Here is a 22,159-nt window from a genome sequence, read left to right as displayed (position 1 = left end):
GAATACATTTCAGCACATAATGATGCAAGATTTATATTTCACTCTGGAGATACTGCCAAATCCTATTTCAGAGCCATATCTCCAAGGAGAGAAAAGGTTTTGTTTGTTTCCATCTTATTTACTTCTTTATTTTAATCAAACCCTTTTTAATCAGTCAGAACAAAATGTTTTCACGTAGGAAGAAAGAAGAAACTCGGTACAAAATCAAGAGAGTCCTGATGGAACTGGGGAACTTGGAGCAGGAAATGAAGATGCAGTGAAAGTGCAGGAAGCAAAGACGTGCACTCAGAGTGCCTCTATCGCACAGCTGCATGCAGGGACAGCATGCTCCCAGAGGAAATCATTAGAAAGTTGACTTTAAAGAAGCTGCACCTGGGGACCACATTCAGCCTTTGTTGCTGATCCAAACCTTGATGACTGCTTTGCTGTTAGTTTTGGTGGGCTTCTGACTGTGGCCTCAGACCCATGTAGTATTTCCTCCTTTTAGGGTCGCTTTGTGCTCAGCTACACATGAGTCCCAGAGAAGGGAACCTGACTGTGCAGCACTCAGCAGGTGCTGGCTGTGGCCCAGATGCCTTCCCTGTGCAAGTCCTGCCTGCCTCCTGAGTCCACTCAGGTATGTGAGAGTAAGTTTAGGAAAGGGCAAAAATTATTCACATTCTTGCCACAATTCAACTGTCACATTCAGGAATTCAACCCTTGTTTTTAAATATTCCATGGCATCTCCAGTGTTCTGCTGAATATGTTAGGCACCTAGTTTAAAAAACTGATGTCAGAAAACCAGACAAAAGGCTTTGCCACACTTACCAACCACCCTGCACATTCCATTCTGACCCTGCTTGCCTTTAAACACCATTCCACCACTGAATCCTAACCAACTTTTGATATAACAGAGGAAGAGAATTAAGCTTTAGAGGAAGGAAAACACTGCACCTTCAGCACACAGTGAATAACCCATGCCCACAGAATATCTCTCGTAGTTTAAACTCATGGCACCACAGTCGTCAACAGCAACTCCACTTATACTGCTTAAAATTAGAAATCTGTTTTCAAGACACTGAAAAAAAACTCTGAAGTTTCAAAGCCAAGCAACTCAGCAACAAGATGCCCTGCAGTTCCCCAAAGTTTGCAGAACTTTCTAACAGTCTTTCAACACAAGAGAAAATACAGGCTGCCAGCTGAGAGTCAAGGATATGCAATCACACAAGAAAATACAACAGGAGTGAGAAAAGCATACAAGCATCTTTGTCAAAAGTCCTTTCTTCAGAACAACCTGAAAATGCAGTGTTTCCATTAACTTTTAAAGGAATCAGCATTTCTTTTATGAGACTATTTGTCTCAGGGAGAACATCAGCTGATCAATACCACTCCAATGTAGACATATGTTAGTCTATCAATCATACATTAAAGAGAACAGCAGAACTTTACATTTAATACCCCGTGTAACCAATTAGTACTGCCATTCCCTGATGTTACACAAGTTCATTCCTTTAAATTGCAATGGCAGTGAATTCTATAGTTATAAATGAGAAGCTGCAAATTGATTTGCATGTAATAATAGTACCGCTAAACCTTTCTTAGCACTTTCAATTTTCCCCATCTGCTACCAGAGTGGAAGTGTAGGATCTATTATTCCCAGAAGGGGACTTACCCAGCTGGACATCTATAACAGTTGGCTGGTTCTCCATGGGGAACAATGGCTTTGGAGGCTTGTCTGTGAGTAAAGCTAGAAAACAAAATAAGAAAATGTAATGGAAAAATTGAGACAAATAACTGGATAAGAAAAACTCTGTCATGTAAGCAGTCAAATGTTTGTAGGCTTGGTGGTATGTAAACATTTATTACATGGTATTGCTGCTTTGGCTGCTGGGCTGCGAATGCAGTACTGAACTCCTAGTGGCTGTAGTGGCAGCTGATTCAGTGGAAACGAATGATTTCAAGTCACATCCTTAAACAAAGCATAAGAAGAAGCTCTATTTCTAATTCTTAACCTACATATAATATCTAGATTAAATATTTTGTAGTTAATACGCTTAACTCATTTGCAATGTCCATGTAATCAATTCAGTGTGACCAATCCCAACATATCTTCAAGTTTTCCCAAAGTGGTATTTAGATTCTTAAAGAAAACTTGCACAGAATGTTGTGCATTGAGTCCCAACAGCTTCACACCTCACCTATACTCCCACCCAAATAGGATGAGGCATCAGGATGCTCTTCTCAAAGGATAAGTGTCTTACTTTCATCTTGGACTGAGCTGTTTTTCTTCATAATGACTGGCATGATGCTGTATTTTGGTTTTAGGAGAAAAACAGTATTGATAACACAAGTGCTTCCACATTTCTTCTGCAGACCAATGTTTCTAGTTATGGCTCAGCAGTTCTGTACGGAGCCAAAGACAGTTCAGTTTCTCTGCTTCTTGCACTGTACGGCCAGTGGGGGAATGAGGGGACACAAGGAGCAGCTGGGAGGGGACAGAACCAGGACAGACGATCTAAACTGGCCAAACAGATATTTCATACCATATGACATCCTGCAGAAAGAAAGCCTGAAAAACCCCTGAGTTTGCGGGGTGCAGCTAGGGGACTGGCTGGGCAACGGTCAGCAGGTGGGGAGCAATTACTTGTGCATCACTTGTTATACACATGTACATATACATAATTATCATAACTCTAATCCTTTTTTCCTCTTCTTTTTCTCTATCTTAGTAAACTGTGTTTTACCTCAATCCACAAGTTCCACTCGTGATTTTTTTTTTTTTTTCCCCCAGTTCTTTCCCCAATCCCACTCTTAAGGGAGAGAGAATGTGTTGTGCTGAGCCACTTGCCAGGTTATCCACAACAATAAGAAGGGACCTCACTGCCTTCTATTCTCCATTGCAAGATCTGGAAACAATACCCAGGCTGCTCCTGTCAGGTGACTACTAGAGGACAGAGAGTAACAAGCAGTTCTACTGAGCAGCACAGCTCTGAGCACCACTTTCCTGACCCAGTTTAAGAGCTCGGTGTGACACCATGCAGCTAAGTTTTTTAAGTCTGGGCTACCTTCAAATAAAAGACTGAGTATTCCTGGAGAAAAGAAGTTTTTTGTTGTTGTTGTTTGTTTGTTTTTAAATAAATACAACATCTTGCATCACAGAAATTAAACACTTCAAGTTTACTAGAAAGCTTTTTCTGTTAAAATTCATCACTATAATTTATTTGATCTGAGTTTCTTCATTGAATTTGCATTTTTCTGTAAAAGACTAGGGCAAAACTGCCCTCACCTCCTCAGAAGTCTCAGCACTTACTGATTTGATAGGAAATGAGCCTGCCCAGAGCTTTGTTAGATCAAACTGACAGCTGCCCTTAGCCCAGGCAGCAGCTCGTTCATCAGCTCAAAGTAGCAGTAGGAGATGGCCATGACCTTGGTATTGTGTTGTGCATAGATCATCAGCAGAGGGACCAGTGTTAGTGGTACATGAGGACTTGCAAGGTCCTGGTAGGGCTGGTCATCCCCTTATCTCTGCTGGGTCCCTATCGGTACACTTCCTCCAATCCATACCTGTGCTGCCCTTGTCCCAGGAAGAACTGGATAAGATGGCAGCTGGGATATAGGTCTTGATGATACAAGGGGACAGCATGCCTGCCAGCCGCTTGGTGCCTACAAAAACTGCTCCCACTACTAGCAGCCCAAAATGCCAGCCTGCCCCCATCCTTTTTGGCCAACTTGGCCCCTCCAACCAGGGGGCAACCACTGCCTCACTCTGCTACCTGCCAACATCAGCCCAGGGACAGAAAACTCTAACATGGCACCTGGGTGATAATGGCATCCCACTTGCACATCCTGGGGTCACTGCTTTGCAGGATCATGCCACCTAGGGATGTGAAAACAGTACCTGGAGGAGTCCATAGCTGGCAGAAGCTGGAGGGCACTCATGGGTGCACATAAGAAACCCTGACAGTGCCCACCCACCTGCTGATGTTCATGACTGCTCTTCCCACACAATGGCCTAAACTCCCAGTTTGACCATGTGAGGGGCAACCCAAAGCACCGTAGGAGCATCCCATCCTCCGCCTCTCCTACAAGGACACAAAGGAAGTGAGGGGCTGGGGCTGACGGTGGAGCTGGGGCTGAGCACAGGTCCATGCTCCAGGGAGCTCACCAAGGTGGCCCAGTTCCTAGGGTGGGAGCTGATGGTGACAGTGCAGGAGGCCATTGCCTGCCACATGTCCTTCATGGCCATGTACATCAACCCCAACACCAACTACAGTACGCTGCCCTCCCACCTCATGGACCAGGGCATCTCCCTGTCATGAGCGAAGGACTGTGGCTCCAGGGGACTCCTGGACCCCTTGACCCTTCTGCTCCTGCTCAGCACCCTCACAACTCCCCACATGCATCATCAGGAAAAGAGGAACCACTTCCCTGTGGCCCAGAGTGCACGTGTAGATCAGCATTAGGTACAGAAGATGCTGGGCACTGACCTGCACTTCTGCACACACATCTGAGGCCCATGCACCTGCAGATTTCTACTTCTGCAGAAATAAAGGAGCTGGACTTCTGTTTCCCCCCACCTCCCCAGCACACCTCACACCTGCTTGATAGCTGCTGCATCAGAGCATCACACATCACCCACCAGGACACATATTTGGCTGTGTCTACACTAAACTACTACATGAGCATGCTGCACACACGTAAGCAGAAAAAATAATCCCTCTTGTAATTCTGCCTGGGCAGAGGTGGGCTCTGCTCTGCTTCCAGATTTCTAATGCAGACCAAAGAGCCAGCAGGTAGATATAGTGTAACATCAGGGATAGGTAGAATTGGTGGATTCAGTCAAACATGAGCAGGGATATCAACTTCTTTTTCATTCCCCCATGGAGCTGTGAATGTACAAATACTTTATAAGGCATGTAATTACTACAGGAAAATTTGTTACTGGGGGTTTAGAAACAAAAGCTTACACTTTTCCACGGTGTGTTTTGACTGACTTCAGCTCCCTTACTGGTGGATATAAAACTGGACATGAGCAGCAGTGTGTGCCTGCAGCCTGGAAAGCAGCTGCCTGGTAAGCTGCTTCAGAAGCACTGTCAGCAGAGCAGGAAGGGGATCATGAAACCCCATCTGCTGTGGAAGCCCAGTGCTGGGATGGGTGGGCCCTGGGCAGCCTGAGCTGGGGGTGGCAGCCAGCCTGCAACAGGAGGTGGGATTTTAAGGGCTTAAAGGTCCCTTCCAACCCAAGCCATGCTGTGATTCTGAGATCACAGTGAAACTACTGGCTGCAAGGACAATTACAACATGCTGGTACAGTAACCTCAAACTGAGGGTTTAGTAAGTTTGAGTATTACAAACAAAATTTAAAAAACACAGAGCTGTATCTTCAGATTTCTATAGTTCCAAGTCATTGAACACTCACCTCAATTTTTTGAGTCAAGTGCCATGCACATAACACTAACAGCAAGGCCTGTCCTATCATTTGCAAGACTGTTTTCCAGAGCCGCTGGGGAGAATGAGCCACCTACTGCAGCAGCCTCTTAGGCAAGCTGTTGCTACGTTGCTTCTTATGACACAGCCTCACATGTTATGGGCTACAGAGCTGGGAGCTTGGCAAAGGGCAAAGGCAAGGTCTGGAGACCGGGAGCAATCAGCAAATGGCCAGCAGTCATTTTTTCATTATGTCCCTAGGTGGGAAAGGGAGCAAGCCTCAGCTCAGCTTCTCAAAGCCTGATCCCACCACTTTATTTGCATGCTGGATAGGATGCTCTGGACAGCATGGGAGCCACAGCAAAAGCGCTGCCCAACATCATGATTAGGAAAACAGTGAGCAACAGAGCTAGGCAGGAGCCCAGCAATCATCATTTTTGGCACAGTGAAACACACTCGCATCATTTCTTATTGACAAATCAGAAGCATGGCCATAAGTGAAGCAGTTTAGCTTCTGGTTCTGCTTACAGCACATTATTGGCACCTAGTGGCAGACAGGACAGCCCACACCTCCCTCCAGGCATGCGCTGGAGGAGGAAAGTTCACATGAAGACAGCCTTATTCTGACACAGGAGTCGCTCACTTTCCCACGTCACTTCATCCACTTTGAGATCGGCTTGCTGGCTGCAGCCCTGGATCACTGAGCTAAGTGCACTGCAAACAGACACTCAGTGGCTTTATAAAGCAAAAAGATACCCACATAGTGGGTGAACATCTCTGTTGTGTATCCAGTTGCACTTGGAACTTCCAGAGGAACAAAGACAACTCTCATACCAAAAATAACAGACTGTAGTTAGGTAAGCACAGGAATGAGGACAGCTAACAGGACACAAACCACACAGCTCTCCCCACTGCTCCAGAGGAAGCCCCTTCCATCTTTAGCTAGCCACTGATCACCAGATGGAGCCAGATGGTCCCAGCCACCTTTTCCCCTAGAAAACACATCGTTACCCAGATTAGACTTTGCACCAGCTACCTTGTCTCCTCACCTGCAGTGCCATGCAGGCCCATCCCAGCTTGGCTTGCCCTGCTGCTTCAAGGGAAAGAAGGCCATGGGGGCATTGCAAAGCATGGCAGACCATGGCTGGGAAGAGATGGCCATGCTGTTGCTGCTAGCTGAGCTGTGCCCTGGGCCTGGTGGGAAGATATTCGTCTGGTTGGTTGACAGCAGCCACTGGCTCAACATGGAGCATGTCCTGCAGGAACCTGTGGACAGGGACATCTGCCTGTGATGTTCATGTGGCAGACTCGCTGCTGCCCAGCAGGGAGCTGTCTGTGGAGAAGCTGTGTATCCCTTCTGTGTACACCATCTGGTTATCCACGGAAAACACAGTGGAGTGGCTCTGTGGGGGCCTCCCAGCACCTTCTTCCTATGTGCCAGCCATTCTAAACTCCCTAGCAGACAAGACAGTCTTCACAGAGAGGCTAAAAAACATGTTCTCCTATGCTCTGTAGAATATGACATACCATTATCTTCCCTCTGGAAACTGAGATTGATACTACAGAGATGCTTTAGGCTGCTCTGACTTCCAGAAATGACACCTACCCTACACATAGGACTACAAACCCAGGGCCTTGGTGCTAAGGTACAAGTTAGAGCCAAGGCAATCCTAAATTTCTTCTTTTCCTTCAAAATCTTTGTGTCATGGCAAACAACTCAGGCAAGTACAAATCTTACTCGTTTCTAACTATGCTGCTACATCTAAAACCATATAGGAACTTTTTAGATAGGCTAACCAGTGCTAACACCACTAGAAACACAGTCCAACAGTCATTCATACAGCAACAGGCACGAAGAAGGGCAAAACAACACTGCGTTCCTACCCAATGCTACTACTGAACTAAAACTTCTGACTAAGAAAACTATAAAGCTTTACAAGGTTATCTAACATTACCTCTTTTTCTGATAACAACATTCTCATTCCTTAGCTCTCCTCAGAATGAGAGAAAACAGCCTCCTCAGGTCTTTTAGAGGTTTTCCAGAGCAGCTGTCCCTGATGGATATGAAGAGTGGGTACACCGAGTCTCAGTGTGCACTGATAAATTCCCCCCAAAAGCAAGGAGAAAAGTACCTTGGCTTTTTGGAAGGTGTCTAAAAGTAGTAGGAGAAGGTAGCTGGGTTGCTTGCTTGTTTACTTAATGATGATTGCAGAATTAATTTTGAAGTTTTGTTTTAAGGAGTTACTGTTAAGATTAGGAGGAAACAGGACAATCTTATTGACTGAGTGATAGTGGCTGTGGTGGAGGAACTACAGGGCTGTTATTTCAATGTAAGGACTTAAGCATTTTACTTATTTTTCAGATCTGTAGTAGTACACGTTTTTGCTCAGAGAGACAGGTCGGCAGGAAGTCCTACTACTTCAATACTTAGCTACATATTTACTTGTGTTGCTTATCAAGTTTGGCAGAGGCTAGAAAGCCTTGTGCTGGAAGCAATGTACGCTGCTGAGCCAAGGCTGTGGCAGCTTCAGGCTGCTTAGACTGTGTAATTTATTACATTTTCCACTGGTCATAAAATATGTGCTTTAGCATTTAAGTTTACACATACAAAGACTGAATTAGTCCACTTTTGTTTTCCCCTCTGACTGCAGTCTGCTTTGGTCTGATCTCATAGGGAAAGCAAAGGCTCAAGCAGAGCAAGAGACCAGCTTGAGAATGCAATTCTAAGCAACTTGACATACCAGGTAGGATTCTTGGGCTGAAAGTCTGATGAAATGGAGGAGGAGAACAAAAACAACAAGAAAAAGCCCAACCCCCAAATCCTTATATCCCAGATGAGTGTGGCCCCTTACACTTTTCGAGGAGCCTCAGCAGAGTTTCACTTTTTGTTATATCACCATCGCATTGTTTTTTTTTTCATTAGTTTTTTAGGTTTGTGTTTCTACCTTTAGACTTTCCTTGTATTATTACTTTTCACCTCTGGTACTAAATCATACTGTGTGCCAGTGTAGCTGTACCTGTGCTGTACCAGTGTATTCAGTCTTCCCTTGCTTTATGTTCTTTGCGCACCTCACTCTGCACCCTTCACATACCAACCCAAGCAGAGCTTCCTCCAGCTTTACTCGTATCTTTGGAAGGCTTTGAAATGTGTATGTCACATTCTAAGTGGTTCTATTTTGCCATATTGTTCTTGGAGAGCAAATCATTACAATGATCTGGCAGCCAGTCAGAGCTCTTCACATAGGAAGTGAAATGGCCCAAAGGGATTTTGAGTCTTAAAGGTGATGAACTGCTGGGTCTTTACCATTTATAAAAAACAAAAGCCATCCTTATTTTGAAGGTCAGACATAAGATTCCTTATTCACTTCATGAAATTCACTGTTGGTCTTTCTCAAGCAGTAAGAAGCAGTGAGATATTCTCAGATGCAAGAAATTCTAATCTAAAACAATATCTGTACTTGACAGAAGTCTATAAACAACCTTCATCCAAATGCAAATTCCTCTAAGAGAAATTCATTTAAGTTCTCTGGACAATTTTATAGATCATAGTGGCACTGAATTCCAACCTTGCTAAAAGGGAAGCTAGAACAAAAAGCTAATGCTGTTACTATATCAACCTCTTTCATGAACCTAGCAGCATAATGTGCTCTCACCTAACTCTTGCTTCACTTAGAACTCTAAATTGTAACAAATAAACACACTGCATACATTCTTCCTATTATTAAAATGTACGGCAGTACTTCTGCAAAGTAGTATGAATATACCTCGTTAACTGCCACAGGAAGAGCTGGGATAGAGCTGCCTGTAAGTTTATCCGATCCCTTGGAATATGACATGTTCCTGGGCTGCTGTAAGCATCAATGCTTCTATGGCGAAGACACTGGAACAAGAATGAGATTGCTCCCCAAAGCATCAGTGCCTGGGGCCACACAGCCAGAGGCACCTTCACAGGGCACTGGGCCTGACAGTGCAGCACTCTGGGGGGTTCTTTGCCTTCACTTTCCCTCCCAAGATTTCATCCCACAAAGGCTGGGATGGCTTTGGTTATGTTTACATATGTGTCAGCTCTACAACACTTAATTAAGTCTGCAGGATGCCATGCAGGGTTGCATGCTTTGCCCTCAGTAACAGCTGGCATGCTACCTGGGGCATCACTTGGAGCCACAAATCTGGGACGACAGCCTGGAGAGGCACCTGGAAATGCAAGTGCCTCTCTCCCAAGCTTGGTGGACATGGACAGAGGCTGTTTGAGAGAGACATCTCAAAGGGTTGGTTCTTCCTAGGCTTATTTTCACCATACTGGAAAGTTGAAAATAATAATAGAGTTGCTGTGATTTCAACAGCTCTTGTCAAGGGGTGGTTTCTTCAAGAGATTTTAAGGCACAGCATTGTATGAATTAATACACTGATATAACATGCTGCAGCTCTCACCTTCACACATTTTCTTTCCCATAATACACGATACTTTTATTCTTTCTTCTCTATGGACACAGGAAATATGCTGTGCCAGGTGAAGTGACCTGTGATCTGCAGCCAAGTGCCAGTGCAGCACGAGAGACTAGCAGCTTACTTCTTCACTGCCATTTCAAAAATATCTCCATTTTCCATAAACAAACATAGCTGACAGGCTAATAAGCACTCCTAAAAAAATAAGAAAGCAGTTGCAAACAGCCTTCGGACTGGGATAAGTGGTGGCAAGCAGCTAGAGAAACTGCCATGCACCTCTGAAAGCACCACTTCCCTCACAGTCACCTACCTAACACAACTCTACTTCCCTACACTACTTCCTACTTCCAGCTGGTTTCCAGACCAGGTAAAAAGCCCTTCTAAGAGAGCTGAAGGCAGAAGTGTAAAAATGTACATTCATATGATTAAGAACTAGTTAAATACTGGGGAAAGGTTTTCTTATTCCTTGGTGTGGATAATGACTTTTTCTCTGGTTGTGATGTACCCAAAGTATGTTAGCTATTCTATGATTTTGCTATGAATGTACCTCCTAGCCATTGGTTCATGTAATTTGCAATGATGAAAGGAACAATTATCCCAATATGAAGCAGAATGCAAGGAATTAACAAAATTGTTTCAAATCTTCTATGAGGCAATTTGCATGCCAACCTACTTCCTTCAATCAAAGGATCTGGCATCTTCCCACCAGTAATTAACACAGAGCCTCCAGTATCATTCCAACAAGAATCTGGCTAACCTTTTGACAGCAGAACTGATGTGTTTGAATAGCATCCTCTGGGGCAAATAACAGCAAGCCAAGTCCTTAATCTGAAACTAGCTCATACCCAAAGTTAAGCTTTTGTTCACTCCTAGTTCAAATACACATGCTTCCAGGCATGGCTTAGATCTACTTTGGCAGCTAAAAATCTTGGCAGTGATGCTGTAACTTTCACACCATAGATGAAGACGGAACTGTGTACAAAATGCAAAATCAATATGTTAACCAGAGGGCATGTGCTGCCATGGGAAGTGCAGCATTACACCATTTGGAAAAGATGTACCTAACTCCCTTTGGCTCATCTGAAATCACAGCTTGTGCCAGCAGATTTCTCAAAAGCTGACAGCAAATGCTTCAGGCCTGACCTGCTAGTGCTTTATCTGTTATGTTGCTGCTTACACCTATGCAAATGTGTGAGCCAACTGTGCAGATGTGTGACAGCTATAGCATTGGCTGCCAGGGACTGAACTGTGCACTTGCAGAGTTAAAAGCTTGTCTAAAGAGGCAGAGGTTCCCACTTGGGCTCGTAATGAGTATCCTCTGTGGGCTGAGCCTTTAACACATCTTCCCCAGCAAGTCCCACTACCAGATCACAGCAATTGCTCCTCATTTTGTTGGCACAGCAGTAAATTACCACACGAGGTGACAAACAGCAGAGAACCACATAAAGCAATTCATTCATAAAAATGCCGCTCTCTGAGGCTGTGTTGATACGGAAGCAGTGTTCCCTGATTAGCTGTATTGTAGTGTGTGCCACCAGTCAGTCAAAGCACCTTTCAGCATTCAGCTATTGAGCAGCCTTTCCTGCACCACAGCAGTATCAAGCTGACAAAATGATTGCACCTCCATCCGTCACTTGCTGTAACAGAAATAAAGCCACTGCAACAAAATGTTGGCAAAGGATAAATGTCTCCACCTTTGAAAATAAATGCTGAGCACTTATTCTCAATAAACTCAAACTCAATAAACTCAGAACTTGCACAGAAGCCAGCAGCCATTATCCAGTGACAAAGAGTTTTTCTCTATTTATTACTATTCAAGCAGGAAATGCACCTTTTGGGACAGCGGGGTGAAACGATACAGCAACTGGCTGCCTCCCCTCTGCCACCCCCACCATGAACATCGCTGTTTGCAAATTCCACCCAGGATCGAGAGCGCTTTAAGGCCCTGCTTGGCCTGCCTCTGTGGGACAATTTTCTGCAAGAAGGAGTTTAGCACCTTTATGTTAGCAGAAAATAATTAGCATTCATCACATGAACTCTTTTTCTGACACAACACGATCACAGTTTTAAGGAACGGTCTGAAACACAGCTCTCAACGCAAATAAATTTTGAAGCATTCACATGCTCTTGAATCATGACTGGTGGTGTTGATTCTAACCCATTAAGCCCTCAGTGCCTTGGAACAGACCCGTGTTGGAGAGCTGATGCTACCAGCATCAAGAAAGAAGCTGGCCCTGACTGCAGGCCCTTTGAATTTGAGAGCAGGCACATTCTTAATGACTGGCTGTATTGGTCTGTCCCATTCGTACCAGCTGTTCCAACAGCCCACTAATAAGAAAGAGATACAATCTTTTCTGGGTGTAGTGGGCTTTTGGAGAATGCATGTTCCAAACTACAGCCTCATTGTAAGCCCCCTTTATCAGGTGACGTGAAAGAAGTATAATTTTGTGTGGGGTCCTGAGCAGCAGCAGGCTTTTGAGCAGATTAAACTATAGATAGGCCGAGCCGTGGCCCTGGGGCCAGTACGGATGGGACAGGATATAAAGAACATCCTCTACACTGCTGCTGGAGAGAAAGGTCCCACTTGGAGTCTGTGGCAAAGAGCCTCAGGAGAGACCTGAGGTCGACCCCTGGGATTCTGGAGTACAGGGGGTTCGAAGAGTGCTACACTACAACTGAAAAGGAGATCTCAGCCACATAAGAGGGGTTTCGGGCTGCTTCCAAAGTAATTGGTACTGAAATGCAGCTCCTTCTGGCACCTTGACTGCCAGTGCTGAAATGGATGTTTAAAGGAAAGGTTTCCTTCACCCATCATGCTACAGCTCGGATGGGAAACCTCAGCCATCCAGGAATCCTAGAGATGATCATAGACTGGCCTGAAAGCAAAAAGTTTTGAGTATCACCAGCAGAAGAAATATTGTGAGCTAAAGAAGCCCCACTGTACAATGAACTATCAGAAAATGAAAAGAAATTTGCCCTTTTCACTGATGGATCATGTCTTATTGTGGGAAAGCACTGCAGATGGATAGCTGCTGTGCAGAGCCCTACACGACAAGTTGCAGAGGCCACTGAAGGAAAAGAAGAAACAAGCCAATTTGCAGAGGTAAAGGCTGTCCAGCTGGCCTTAGATGTTGCTGAATGGGAGAGGGGATGAGAATGGGAGAATGGGATGCTTTATCTTTATAGTGACTCATGGATGATGGCAAAAGCCTTATTGGGGTGGTTACAGCAGTGGGAGCAAAACAACTGGCAAAGAAGGGGTAAATATATTTGGGCTGCTGAGCTGTGGAAAGACATTGCTGCCCGAACAAATAATATGGTTGTAAAGGTGTGCCATGTAGCTGCTCATGTGCCCAAGAGTTGGGCTGCTGAAGAACAAAAAAATAACCATCAGGTAGATCGAGCTGCCAAAATTAAGGTGGCTCAAATAGACTTGGACTGGCAGAACAAGGGTGAATTATTTCTAGCTTGGTGGGCCCATGAGACCTCAGGCCATCAAGGAAGAGATGCAACATATAAATGGGCTGGACACTGAGGGGTGGACTTAACAATGGATGCTATTGCATAGATTATTCATGACTGTGACACATGTACCACAATTAAACAAGCCAAGAAGATGAAACCTCTTTTGGGGGAAGGGCAATGGCAAAAGTATAAATATGGGGAGGCATGGCAGGTTGATTATATTACCTTTCCATGATCTCGCGATGGTAAGCGTTATATACTTACTATGGTGGAAGCAACCACTGGGTGGCTTGAAACATATCCATGCTACTGCCTGAAACACCATATTAGGTCTGGATAAACAAGTTCTATGGTGACATGGCACTCCAGAAAGAATTGAGCCACATAATGGGACTCATTTCAAAAATTCTCTTGTAAATACTTGGGCCAAAGAACATGGCATTGAGTGGATTTATCATATCCCCTATCATGCACCAGCTTCTGGTAAAATTGAATGATACAATGTGTTGTTAAAAACCATGTAGAAAGCAATAGGTGGTGGAACATTTAAGCACTGGGAGAAGCATTTGGCAGAAGCCACCTGGTTGGTCAATACTAGAGGATCTATCAATCGTGATGGTCCTGCCAGCTCCCTACATACTGTCAAGGGAGATAAGGTCCCTGTAGTACATATAAAGAACATGCTGGGAAAAGTGGCTTGGGTCTTTTCAGTTTCTGGGAAGGGCAAACCTCTTCATGCAGCTGTTTTTGCCCAGACCTGGGTCCACTTGGTGGGTCATGCAGAAAAACGGGGATGTTCAATGTGTATCACAAGGGAATTTGATGTTGGGGGAGTACAGTCAGTGATTCCATGTATATATATATGTATAAATATGCATGTCCATGTGTTTAATGTTTGGTAATTATGGTTTGTTTGTATATATGAAGCATGATGTAGTGATGCAGAATAAGGGGTGGAATGTCATGGTTTTATGATTTTTGGTTACTAGTATTCCACATCGTAACATCATGTAGTGCACTAGGAGTTAAAGAGTTAAATGTTCCAGTTCTGGGCACCTGTCTGGAAGAGAAGAAGAACTACATTCCCCAGAAGACTGCTGTTCTGTTATCATTCCTGCTCAGGGGGAACACATATAAGGCCTCAGTAGGTCACCTGATGTTTTTTTTCTTTTGATCATCAGGCTCTCTCGCTGCTGCTTGTCCCAGCCACATGCCATCAAGTGTAAGGCCTTCAGCTTTTTCAGACACTCTTTCTCACATTATATTTGACTGATTAGCTTCAATTCTAATTATATTGTATTATAGTGTGTTATCTTGCATTCTGATACTATATTTAGTAAATTAGTTTGTTTCTCCTCAGATCATTGCTGCTGTTTTTAATTATTTTGGGGTCCCCTGTTTCCCTTTTCCGGATCCTTCTGCTCCACTAGTGATGGTACCAGGCCGAACCAGCCCATAAACCATCGACATTTCAATGAGAAAGGAACTACATTTTTGACCTGGCTCCTCCAGTTTGCAGATTTGTGGAAGACCATATGCCCCCTTCTTACAAGGCAGTCAAGTTGCAAAGGGCTTTAGGAAGTGAAATGGTGGGATTCTGCTGGCACTTACACAACAGAACATGACTTAGGAGGACTCTGGTGAAGTGTAATAGAAACAGTAGTGTAGATTGCACTTTAATGAAGTACAGATGACAAAATTCCACAAGGTGCCTATCACAAAGTAATTACAACAGCACTGAACAATTAACACCACTGCAATACCCGTGTCAAATGCCAGTGGCAGCTGATTGTAATGCATCTCTTGATATGAAACATTACTTGTGCTCCATAGCATTGATGAGATGGGTTACTGCCAGTGCTGCCACTGCAGGTTGGGTGCAGGGAAGTAGAAGAATTCTGTGTTTGCAGGGCTCTCATTGATGACAGCAAATTACTATGCTCATACATTTGCCAGTACATCTTTCTTTTCCCCACATTTAAAAATTTCAAAGACTGGATAAGATTATACATGACCATTTTATTCACTTCCTAAATGTGGGTCTTGTATCCTCCTTTTATAAAGCAAGCATGAGTTTCCTGAGAAATAGAGAAAGAAGTGTAATAAATTGTTTCTAAACGCAAATTGCATTTTCTTGCAATATAATGCATGAAAATCTCAACTGGAGTGTACTTTATGAAATGAATGGAGCGTACTGAACACAAAGGATACCTGCACTCATAATGTTTCTCTTGGACTTTGGGCAGAAATATGATGCTTGAAGCAACCCTCCATCTCAAGGAGATCCGCAAAGAACATTTTGTGACATTTTAAATCTTGGATTTCTTAAATCTTTTCTCTTTCTCTTACAAAAAAGTAAAGAAGCGGTGAGGGAGAATGCCAGATCTCATCATTCATCTGTGAGGGACAGCGGGAAACTTTGCATATAAATGAAGGCTATCATTCTTGTCAACCTGAAGTCAGAGTACCGTAAGCCTGCAGTTCACAACCAATTAATATCCCATGATCAACGTGACCACTTGTGTGAAGAGAACTGCTGCACCATGGTACTACCTCAGCAACACAAACTATCATGGAGTGGATTTTAGCTGTTACTTTATTAGAACTCAAAGTAATCCACTATTTTCTTAAACTAAAAACCTGGTATTATAAATGATTTATCAAGAGAATTATTGTGGATGTTGAATGCCAGCAAAGTATTAAATCACCTAAGGTGCTGTATCCAGGCAAAGGCAAAACACTCTCTCTGAAGTCAGGAGAAGCCACTTCCAAGCCCCAAAGCAGCTCCAGCCACACATGCCCCAACCTGGCAAAGCAGGAGCTGGCCGCATCTTCCCCTCTCTTGGTTTGCTGTCTCAGGTAATCACAAGCCTCCCTGAGCTCAGGGTCAAAACTTTTCTTACAGACCAAGGATTTGTGCATAGCTTTTCAAATAAGAGGACAGAGCTACTGAAGATCTGCATTAAAAAGGTATTTTTCCTGAAGTTTTGAATGAGGTAGAGAACATCTAGAACTTGTGCTTTGGACATAATGAGATGTTACACGGTATAACAGGACAGCCGCCTTTGATGTTCAGCAGGAGCATCACAATTTCAAAGCTGCCATACTGCCAACAGTTTTTAAATGGAATGTCATAGAATCATAGAATCATCAAGGCTGGAAAAAGACCTCTAAGATCATCCAGTCCAACCATCCACCTACCACCACTAAATCCCATTAAGCACCCGTAGCACTATCAGGAAAAATATTGGGCAGAATCGTATCATTATGGTATATATTACAGGAGAAATGAATAACAGCAGGCAAAATATAGGCACATAAAATCAGAGATGCTTATCCCCCTTAATGACAAAAGACTGAGAAAACGTTAAGCAGTTGATGAAAGATCATGCTTTAAGAAATGAAGGAGATAGTTCAGGCATGGAATTTACTGCCTTATTTAGGCCAAAGTATTTAAAACAATTAACAACAACAACAAAAAAATAACATCCATAGAAATCTCTGGTGGGATGGTGCATTTACAGTGTCAGTGGTAGTGCTTTCACTGCTTCCATCAGAATTAATAATAGCTAATGGGAAGCAGAACAACCTCCTGGTGATCAGTGTGGGACCTGAATCTTTTATGTCAGCTTCTATCAAACACAGGGTGGCTTTCTCATCTGATAATTTTCACTGAAATACCCCAAACATGAGCAAAGCACTGCCTCTAAGAAAGATGTTATGTGAAACTTCAGAGCTTTGATAAAAGAAGCTGCAGATAAATGGCACACATCCGAAGTCAGCGGGCACACTCCTGACCTGCATGCATCAGGAGGCAACTACGCGGCAATAATCGCAATATTTTAAGACCAACATATTACTTGAAAATGTTTAATGGTCAGTGGAGATTCAAAGAATGGCAAGCAAACCTCCAAGGGGAACGGGCCTAATGGCTGCATAGAGCTCTGTGTAAGAAAAGCATGAGGACAAGTGTCACTCCAGTGCGCACTGGTGCATCTCGGCAGAACCCCATTAACAAGCCCAGTGACACGCCACACAGCCGAGAGGAGCAAATACAATTCCTGGTGACACAACACAAAGACACTGTGGCAACATTAAAAGCAATAGCAAAGCATGAAGATTAACACAAAAATGCATTTGGGACTGTACTTGTTTGGAATTGGCGTGATCACTGCTAAGCGGGCAGTTACAGAGGAGCAAAATCTAACCCTGCCAGCTGGATGAACAATAGACTGTACCTGTTCCACAGCCAGCTCAGGCACGGGTTGTAATGCATGCTGCAGGAATGGGGGGACCTAGCTGCCACATCCCCTGAAATGTGAGATTAAACAGTCCTGCAGGTCCTTCAAATGGCAGCGTTTAAGGGCTTCAGTATATTTCATCCAACCTTTCTTAACAGATGGAGATCATTTTTACATCAAGGGAAAAAAATAGAGACATAAAGCAAAAGCAAGATCAAGTAGAAAAAGAACAAACCTTCTAAAATAAAGCAAGCACCCCATTTTTTATTAACAAACCAGCAGTGAGTTTCCCCTCAGGCAGAGCCACACACACAGTGTGCAGAAGGCAAGTCACATCCTCAGCCACAGCGGATAAGGCACAATGAGCCAGTGAGCACAGCCTACACCGTGGTGGGCTCCCAAACACCAGCCCCTGCATACCTCAGCCTCAATTCCTGGCAAGTATGCAGGCTCCTGGAGCGGGGCTTTTTGTCCTCCTGCCATTTCTCCAGCTGATCACCAGGAGAGAAATTGGCATGACTCCCACCCGTCAGCCAACAGGATCATGAAATCATAGAATCACCAAGGTTGGAAAAGATCACCCAGTTCAACTGCCCACCTATCACCCATATTTCCTACTAAACAATGTCCCTCAGTACAACACCTACACGTTCCCTGAACACCTCCAGGGACAGTGATTCCACCACCTCCCTGAGCAGCCTGTTCCAGCACCTGACCACTCATACTGTTGGTCAAGGAGCCCAAAGCAGAGGTTGCTCTCCTCAGCATCTACCACCTCAGTGCTGGATGCAGGGACCATCCATTACCCAGCTTTTTGTGTCCCTGTTGACTTCTCCAGCAGCAGACAGACATTTTGCAGCAGGAATGTAATTTCTGAGAAATTTTTCACAGAGCTGTGTCATCTTGTTGTAACAAACCTGCCTGACACTTCGTTTTCCTGCTGAAAGTGTCTTCTGTTTGTCATGTGTTGAAGCAATTTGAGATTCTGCTTTGACATTTTCAACAAGAGAACAAGACAATTCAATCTGTTCTAGGTAGTAAATGCCACTACATTTAAACTGCATCATTCAAACAAAACTCAACACACTATTTTGACTGCCATTTTCTATCTTACCTGATACATAATTATGAAGTACTCCTGCCAAAACTCACAGAATAATGCTCAGTAAAATGCACTGTGCCTTGTTCATCCAGAGTTTTTCACTTCAGTTCTATTTTCCAGAATTAGAAGGCCACATTTTCAACTGACAAAGACGTAAGAAGCACTGCTAAAGAGCATGACAGTTTCTCAAGAGGTGAACACTGTTTAGATTAATAATTACAGAGCAAGTATTTTAACATGACAATATGGAGACAATCTAAATACAGGATTATAGGTCTTTTTCTCCAAGATTTTAACTAATAATTAAATAAAATCCTTCTGCATCAGCACATCTGTAATTAGGCACCATATAAAGATCCATCACTTATCTACAAGCCGGATGATATCTACAAGCCGGATGATACCATTGCTTCATATAGAACCACTGGATGAAATAGAAAAAGGAAGGTTTGGTTTTGTCTGTTTGCTTTTAAGTAATAAATCCACAGTGGCTCTGTAAAAGTGTTGGATAACAAAAGGAAAACCACTGTGCAGTAGTAATGTTCAATACAGTTTTAAGGCAGAATGACTATCTTAACCTGTTACTCTCAAATTGTTTCTAAAAATTATATTTTGCACTGCACTTTAGTTTACTATTACACATGCAGGGATGGGTCCCCAGAGGTGCACTATTGGTATCACAACAAAAAGGAGTGTTCAACCAAAAACAGTTAGGCTCCATTTCAGTTACCATACAAAGTCAGAGACTTCTCTCAGCTCTTGACATTACTCTGCAACGACATACTCCCTACCAACGTGCCATAAAGGGATGGAATATGCTGTACTGTAAATAGGTTATTCTGGCTGAATACATACTAGCACTGTTTTTTAACTGCTCCAGAGCTGGTATTTAGGTAATTCTGAGTTGCAGTTGGAATGCTTCCTTTCTTCTCCTGAATACTTTCAAGGTAGTGTAACTCTTTCTGTGGGTAAATAAGCACTTTTTTTTGTGCAAAGGAAGTCTAATCTGGAACTACTGAAAGCAGTTAAATTATCATTAACAGCATACACTGATCTTCCTAGGAATGGAAAACTCCATAGCAATTTCATATCAAAGCAATGTAGCCTTAAGCCTCTGTGTCTATGAATGATGAGCAGCATTACTTCAAATGACATATTTTGTCAGAGTTGCTTGAGCTAAAGACAGAGTGAATCCATTTGTATAAATTGTGGCTTCACTGCTGAAAGATTACAAAAATATATGGTGCTATCCTTAAGTCTCAAACCATTAATATAGTTAAAATATGCCATCTTTTCCCAGGAAGACATAGCAAGTCCTTAAAACACTATCATCAATCATGACTAATTCACTAAATATACAATTCAAACAGCAATAGAAGAAGAAAATGCAGTATAGTATACTATCTGTCACTGCATCAAACATCTCCATTTTTCAATGGAAGCTGCAAGTCAAGATTTTCAAGGTTTGTGATATACATGCTTCATAACTGAATTCCTGTTCCACTGAGAATGGCCCTTTCTTTGTTTTCAATTTGCCTGATAGATCCAAAGCTATGTATTTCTACCTGGAAAAGCAAGCCAATGTGAATTCCCCCTCCTAGCAAAATATCTGTCTGGAAGCTACAATGCAATCATTTTTAAAATATCAACAATCAACTGGATCTTATTAAAAATACTTTGATTTCTCAAATCTGTACATTAATGGATGTATTAAAATTACACAGCATTTATATGGACAGGGTGTCCAAAGCCACTCCAATGTGTAGGCTACGAGCCCACTGTACTAGACCAAGTTCCTGCCCATTGGTGCTATCTTGTTTTATTCAGATCATTGCCTTTTAAGTTGTATTCTTATCATGTTGCATTATGGTTTGGAGTCTGCAAGACTGAAGGTCACAGTAACAAAAAGGAACATGACGGGGTGAAAATGAATATCATGGGGTAACAGATCATTCTTGGAGTCCTACTTAATTGATCATCTTGTAGTTGACCTTGCTTCCATGGAAGTCAATGGCAAAGCTTCTGCTTCTGTGGACGTGAACAGGATTGGACCCTTTAAAGTACAGTATGTCTTATGAATGTTGTAGACTAAAATATTATTTGTTACATCTCAACACAAAACTTCACCAAAAGCACCAAATTTCTACATAAAAGTACCCCATGATGTACAGTCTATCTATTTAAAATGTGATACATTTTCCTGCTAGTAATACCAAATTTATGCCACTTTCAGTGTAGCGGCATCAAATTTTCTCTCCTTCCACCTCTTCCTCTGTATTTCACCCCCCAGACTTTACAAACATTTCTATCAGAAATTACCATATCTCCTTTGTGGATTAGCATGCTGATGTTTCCTTCAATAACATGTGAACTACATTTCAGGCAATCACCAATCTCCTGAGAACCCAGCCCTGAGCCTACAGCTCTAGAACAGATGACTCAGCAATAGGATTTATGTTTACTTTATAGGGAAATGAAAGAATTAGGATTATTTAGCAGCTGTATTGTTTACATTTAAGAACCTCACTCAATGGAGCTCAATGTGTGTCATGAGGGGAACAGGCAGCTCTGTGCTCACTGTGACCAGGCTGAGGCCCTCTGGACAGGAAGGTGAGACCAATGCTGGGGGCTCTGACAAGGTACCCTCCTGGAACAGGCCTGCCACCAGCAGTCACAGCATAGCTGCAGGCCTGGTCTTGCATTACTCAGTTCATTTTAGACTGCTGCAGGGAGAACACAGTGTTAAGAGCACGAAAAACCTTCTATCTGGAAACTTTCCACTCAGAATCCCTGCAGTGAAGCACATCCCATCTTTAGATGTTTCCATTGAGAGATGAGGCTGTAGTCACACATGCTAGCACAGCCAGGGCAAGCAGAAGCACTAGTAGCATGGTGATAATCATCCTACATATCTTGTTCCTTGGCATTTTTGGTCTTTATGACTTGTAGTGCCACTGGGATGACTCCAAGGATCAGAAACCAAACAGCTATATCCAAGTTGCCAGGTTTTGAGTGTGGTAGCTTGACAGTAGGTGTCTGATTCTTAGCATTCATTTACTGCTGGGTTTGGCAAGTATGTTTTTCATCCGTCCATTTCACTGTTAGATCTCACCCTTTCCAGGTGAAGGGTGAATCTCACCCTTTTTTTTTTTTTTTTTTTTAAGCGCTTCTACATGGCTTTGTTCTATTTCAAACATAATGAGAAGGAACAGAAGCTAGGAGACTCCAATTCCATTTCAACACTGCTTGAAGATGGAGCAGTTCTCAAGTATTCAAGGCAGGGGCATAGTTAATTTTTTCAGACAAATTAGTTTACAGAGGAAAAGAAATTGAGTTATTGGTTGTCTGAAACAATTTGTACACTCACCTCAAATTCAGTTTTAGGTGAAAAGAGAGTAATAAACCTCTTCTACCCAAACTGGAACACCTTGTTTCAATGCTTTTCCCTATATGAAATACATGGCTATGCATTTTTGTTTAGAAAATTAAGGTGATGTCT

The 22,159-nt window shown here is 43.1% G+C and overlaps 1 protein-coding gene across 11 annotated transcripts in view; it reads right to left on the bottom strand.

Moving 5' to 3' along the window:
* Positions 1 to 22,159, bottom strand: part of IL1RAPL2 (interleukin 1 receptor accessory protein like 2) — a 338,050-nt gene that overhangs the window by 91,720 nt on the left and 224,171 nt on the right. For all 11 annotated transcript variants that reach the window (XM_015278637.4, XM_015278638.4, XM_025150270.3 and 8 more), the window contains one exon: positions 1,652 to 1,726. In XM_015278637.4, coding sequence (XP_015134123.1) covers positions 1,652 to 1,726 — 75 coding nt within the window. The remainder of the gene's footprint in view (positions 1 to 1,651; positions 1,727 to 22,159) is intronic.

This window comes from Gallus gallus, chromosome 4 (genome assembly GCF_016699485.2).
Source record: "Gallus gallus isolate bGalGal1 chromosome 4, bGalGal1.mat.broiler.GRCg7b, whole genome shotgun sequence".
NCBI classification, from domain to species: Eukaryota; Metazoa; Chordata; class Aves; order Galliformes; family Phasianidae; genus Gallus; species Gallus gallus.
The sequence above is the reverse complement of the archived record's forward strand: the minus strand, read 5'-3'. Positions and strand labels throughout refer to the sequence as shown.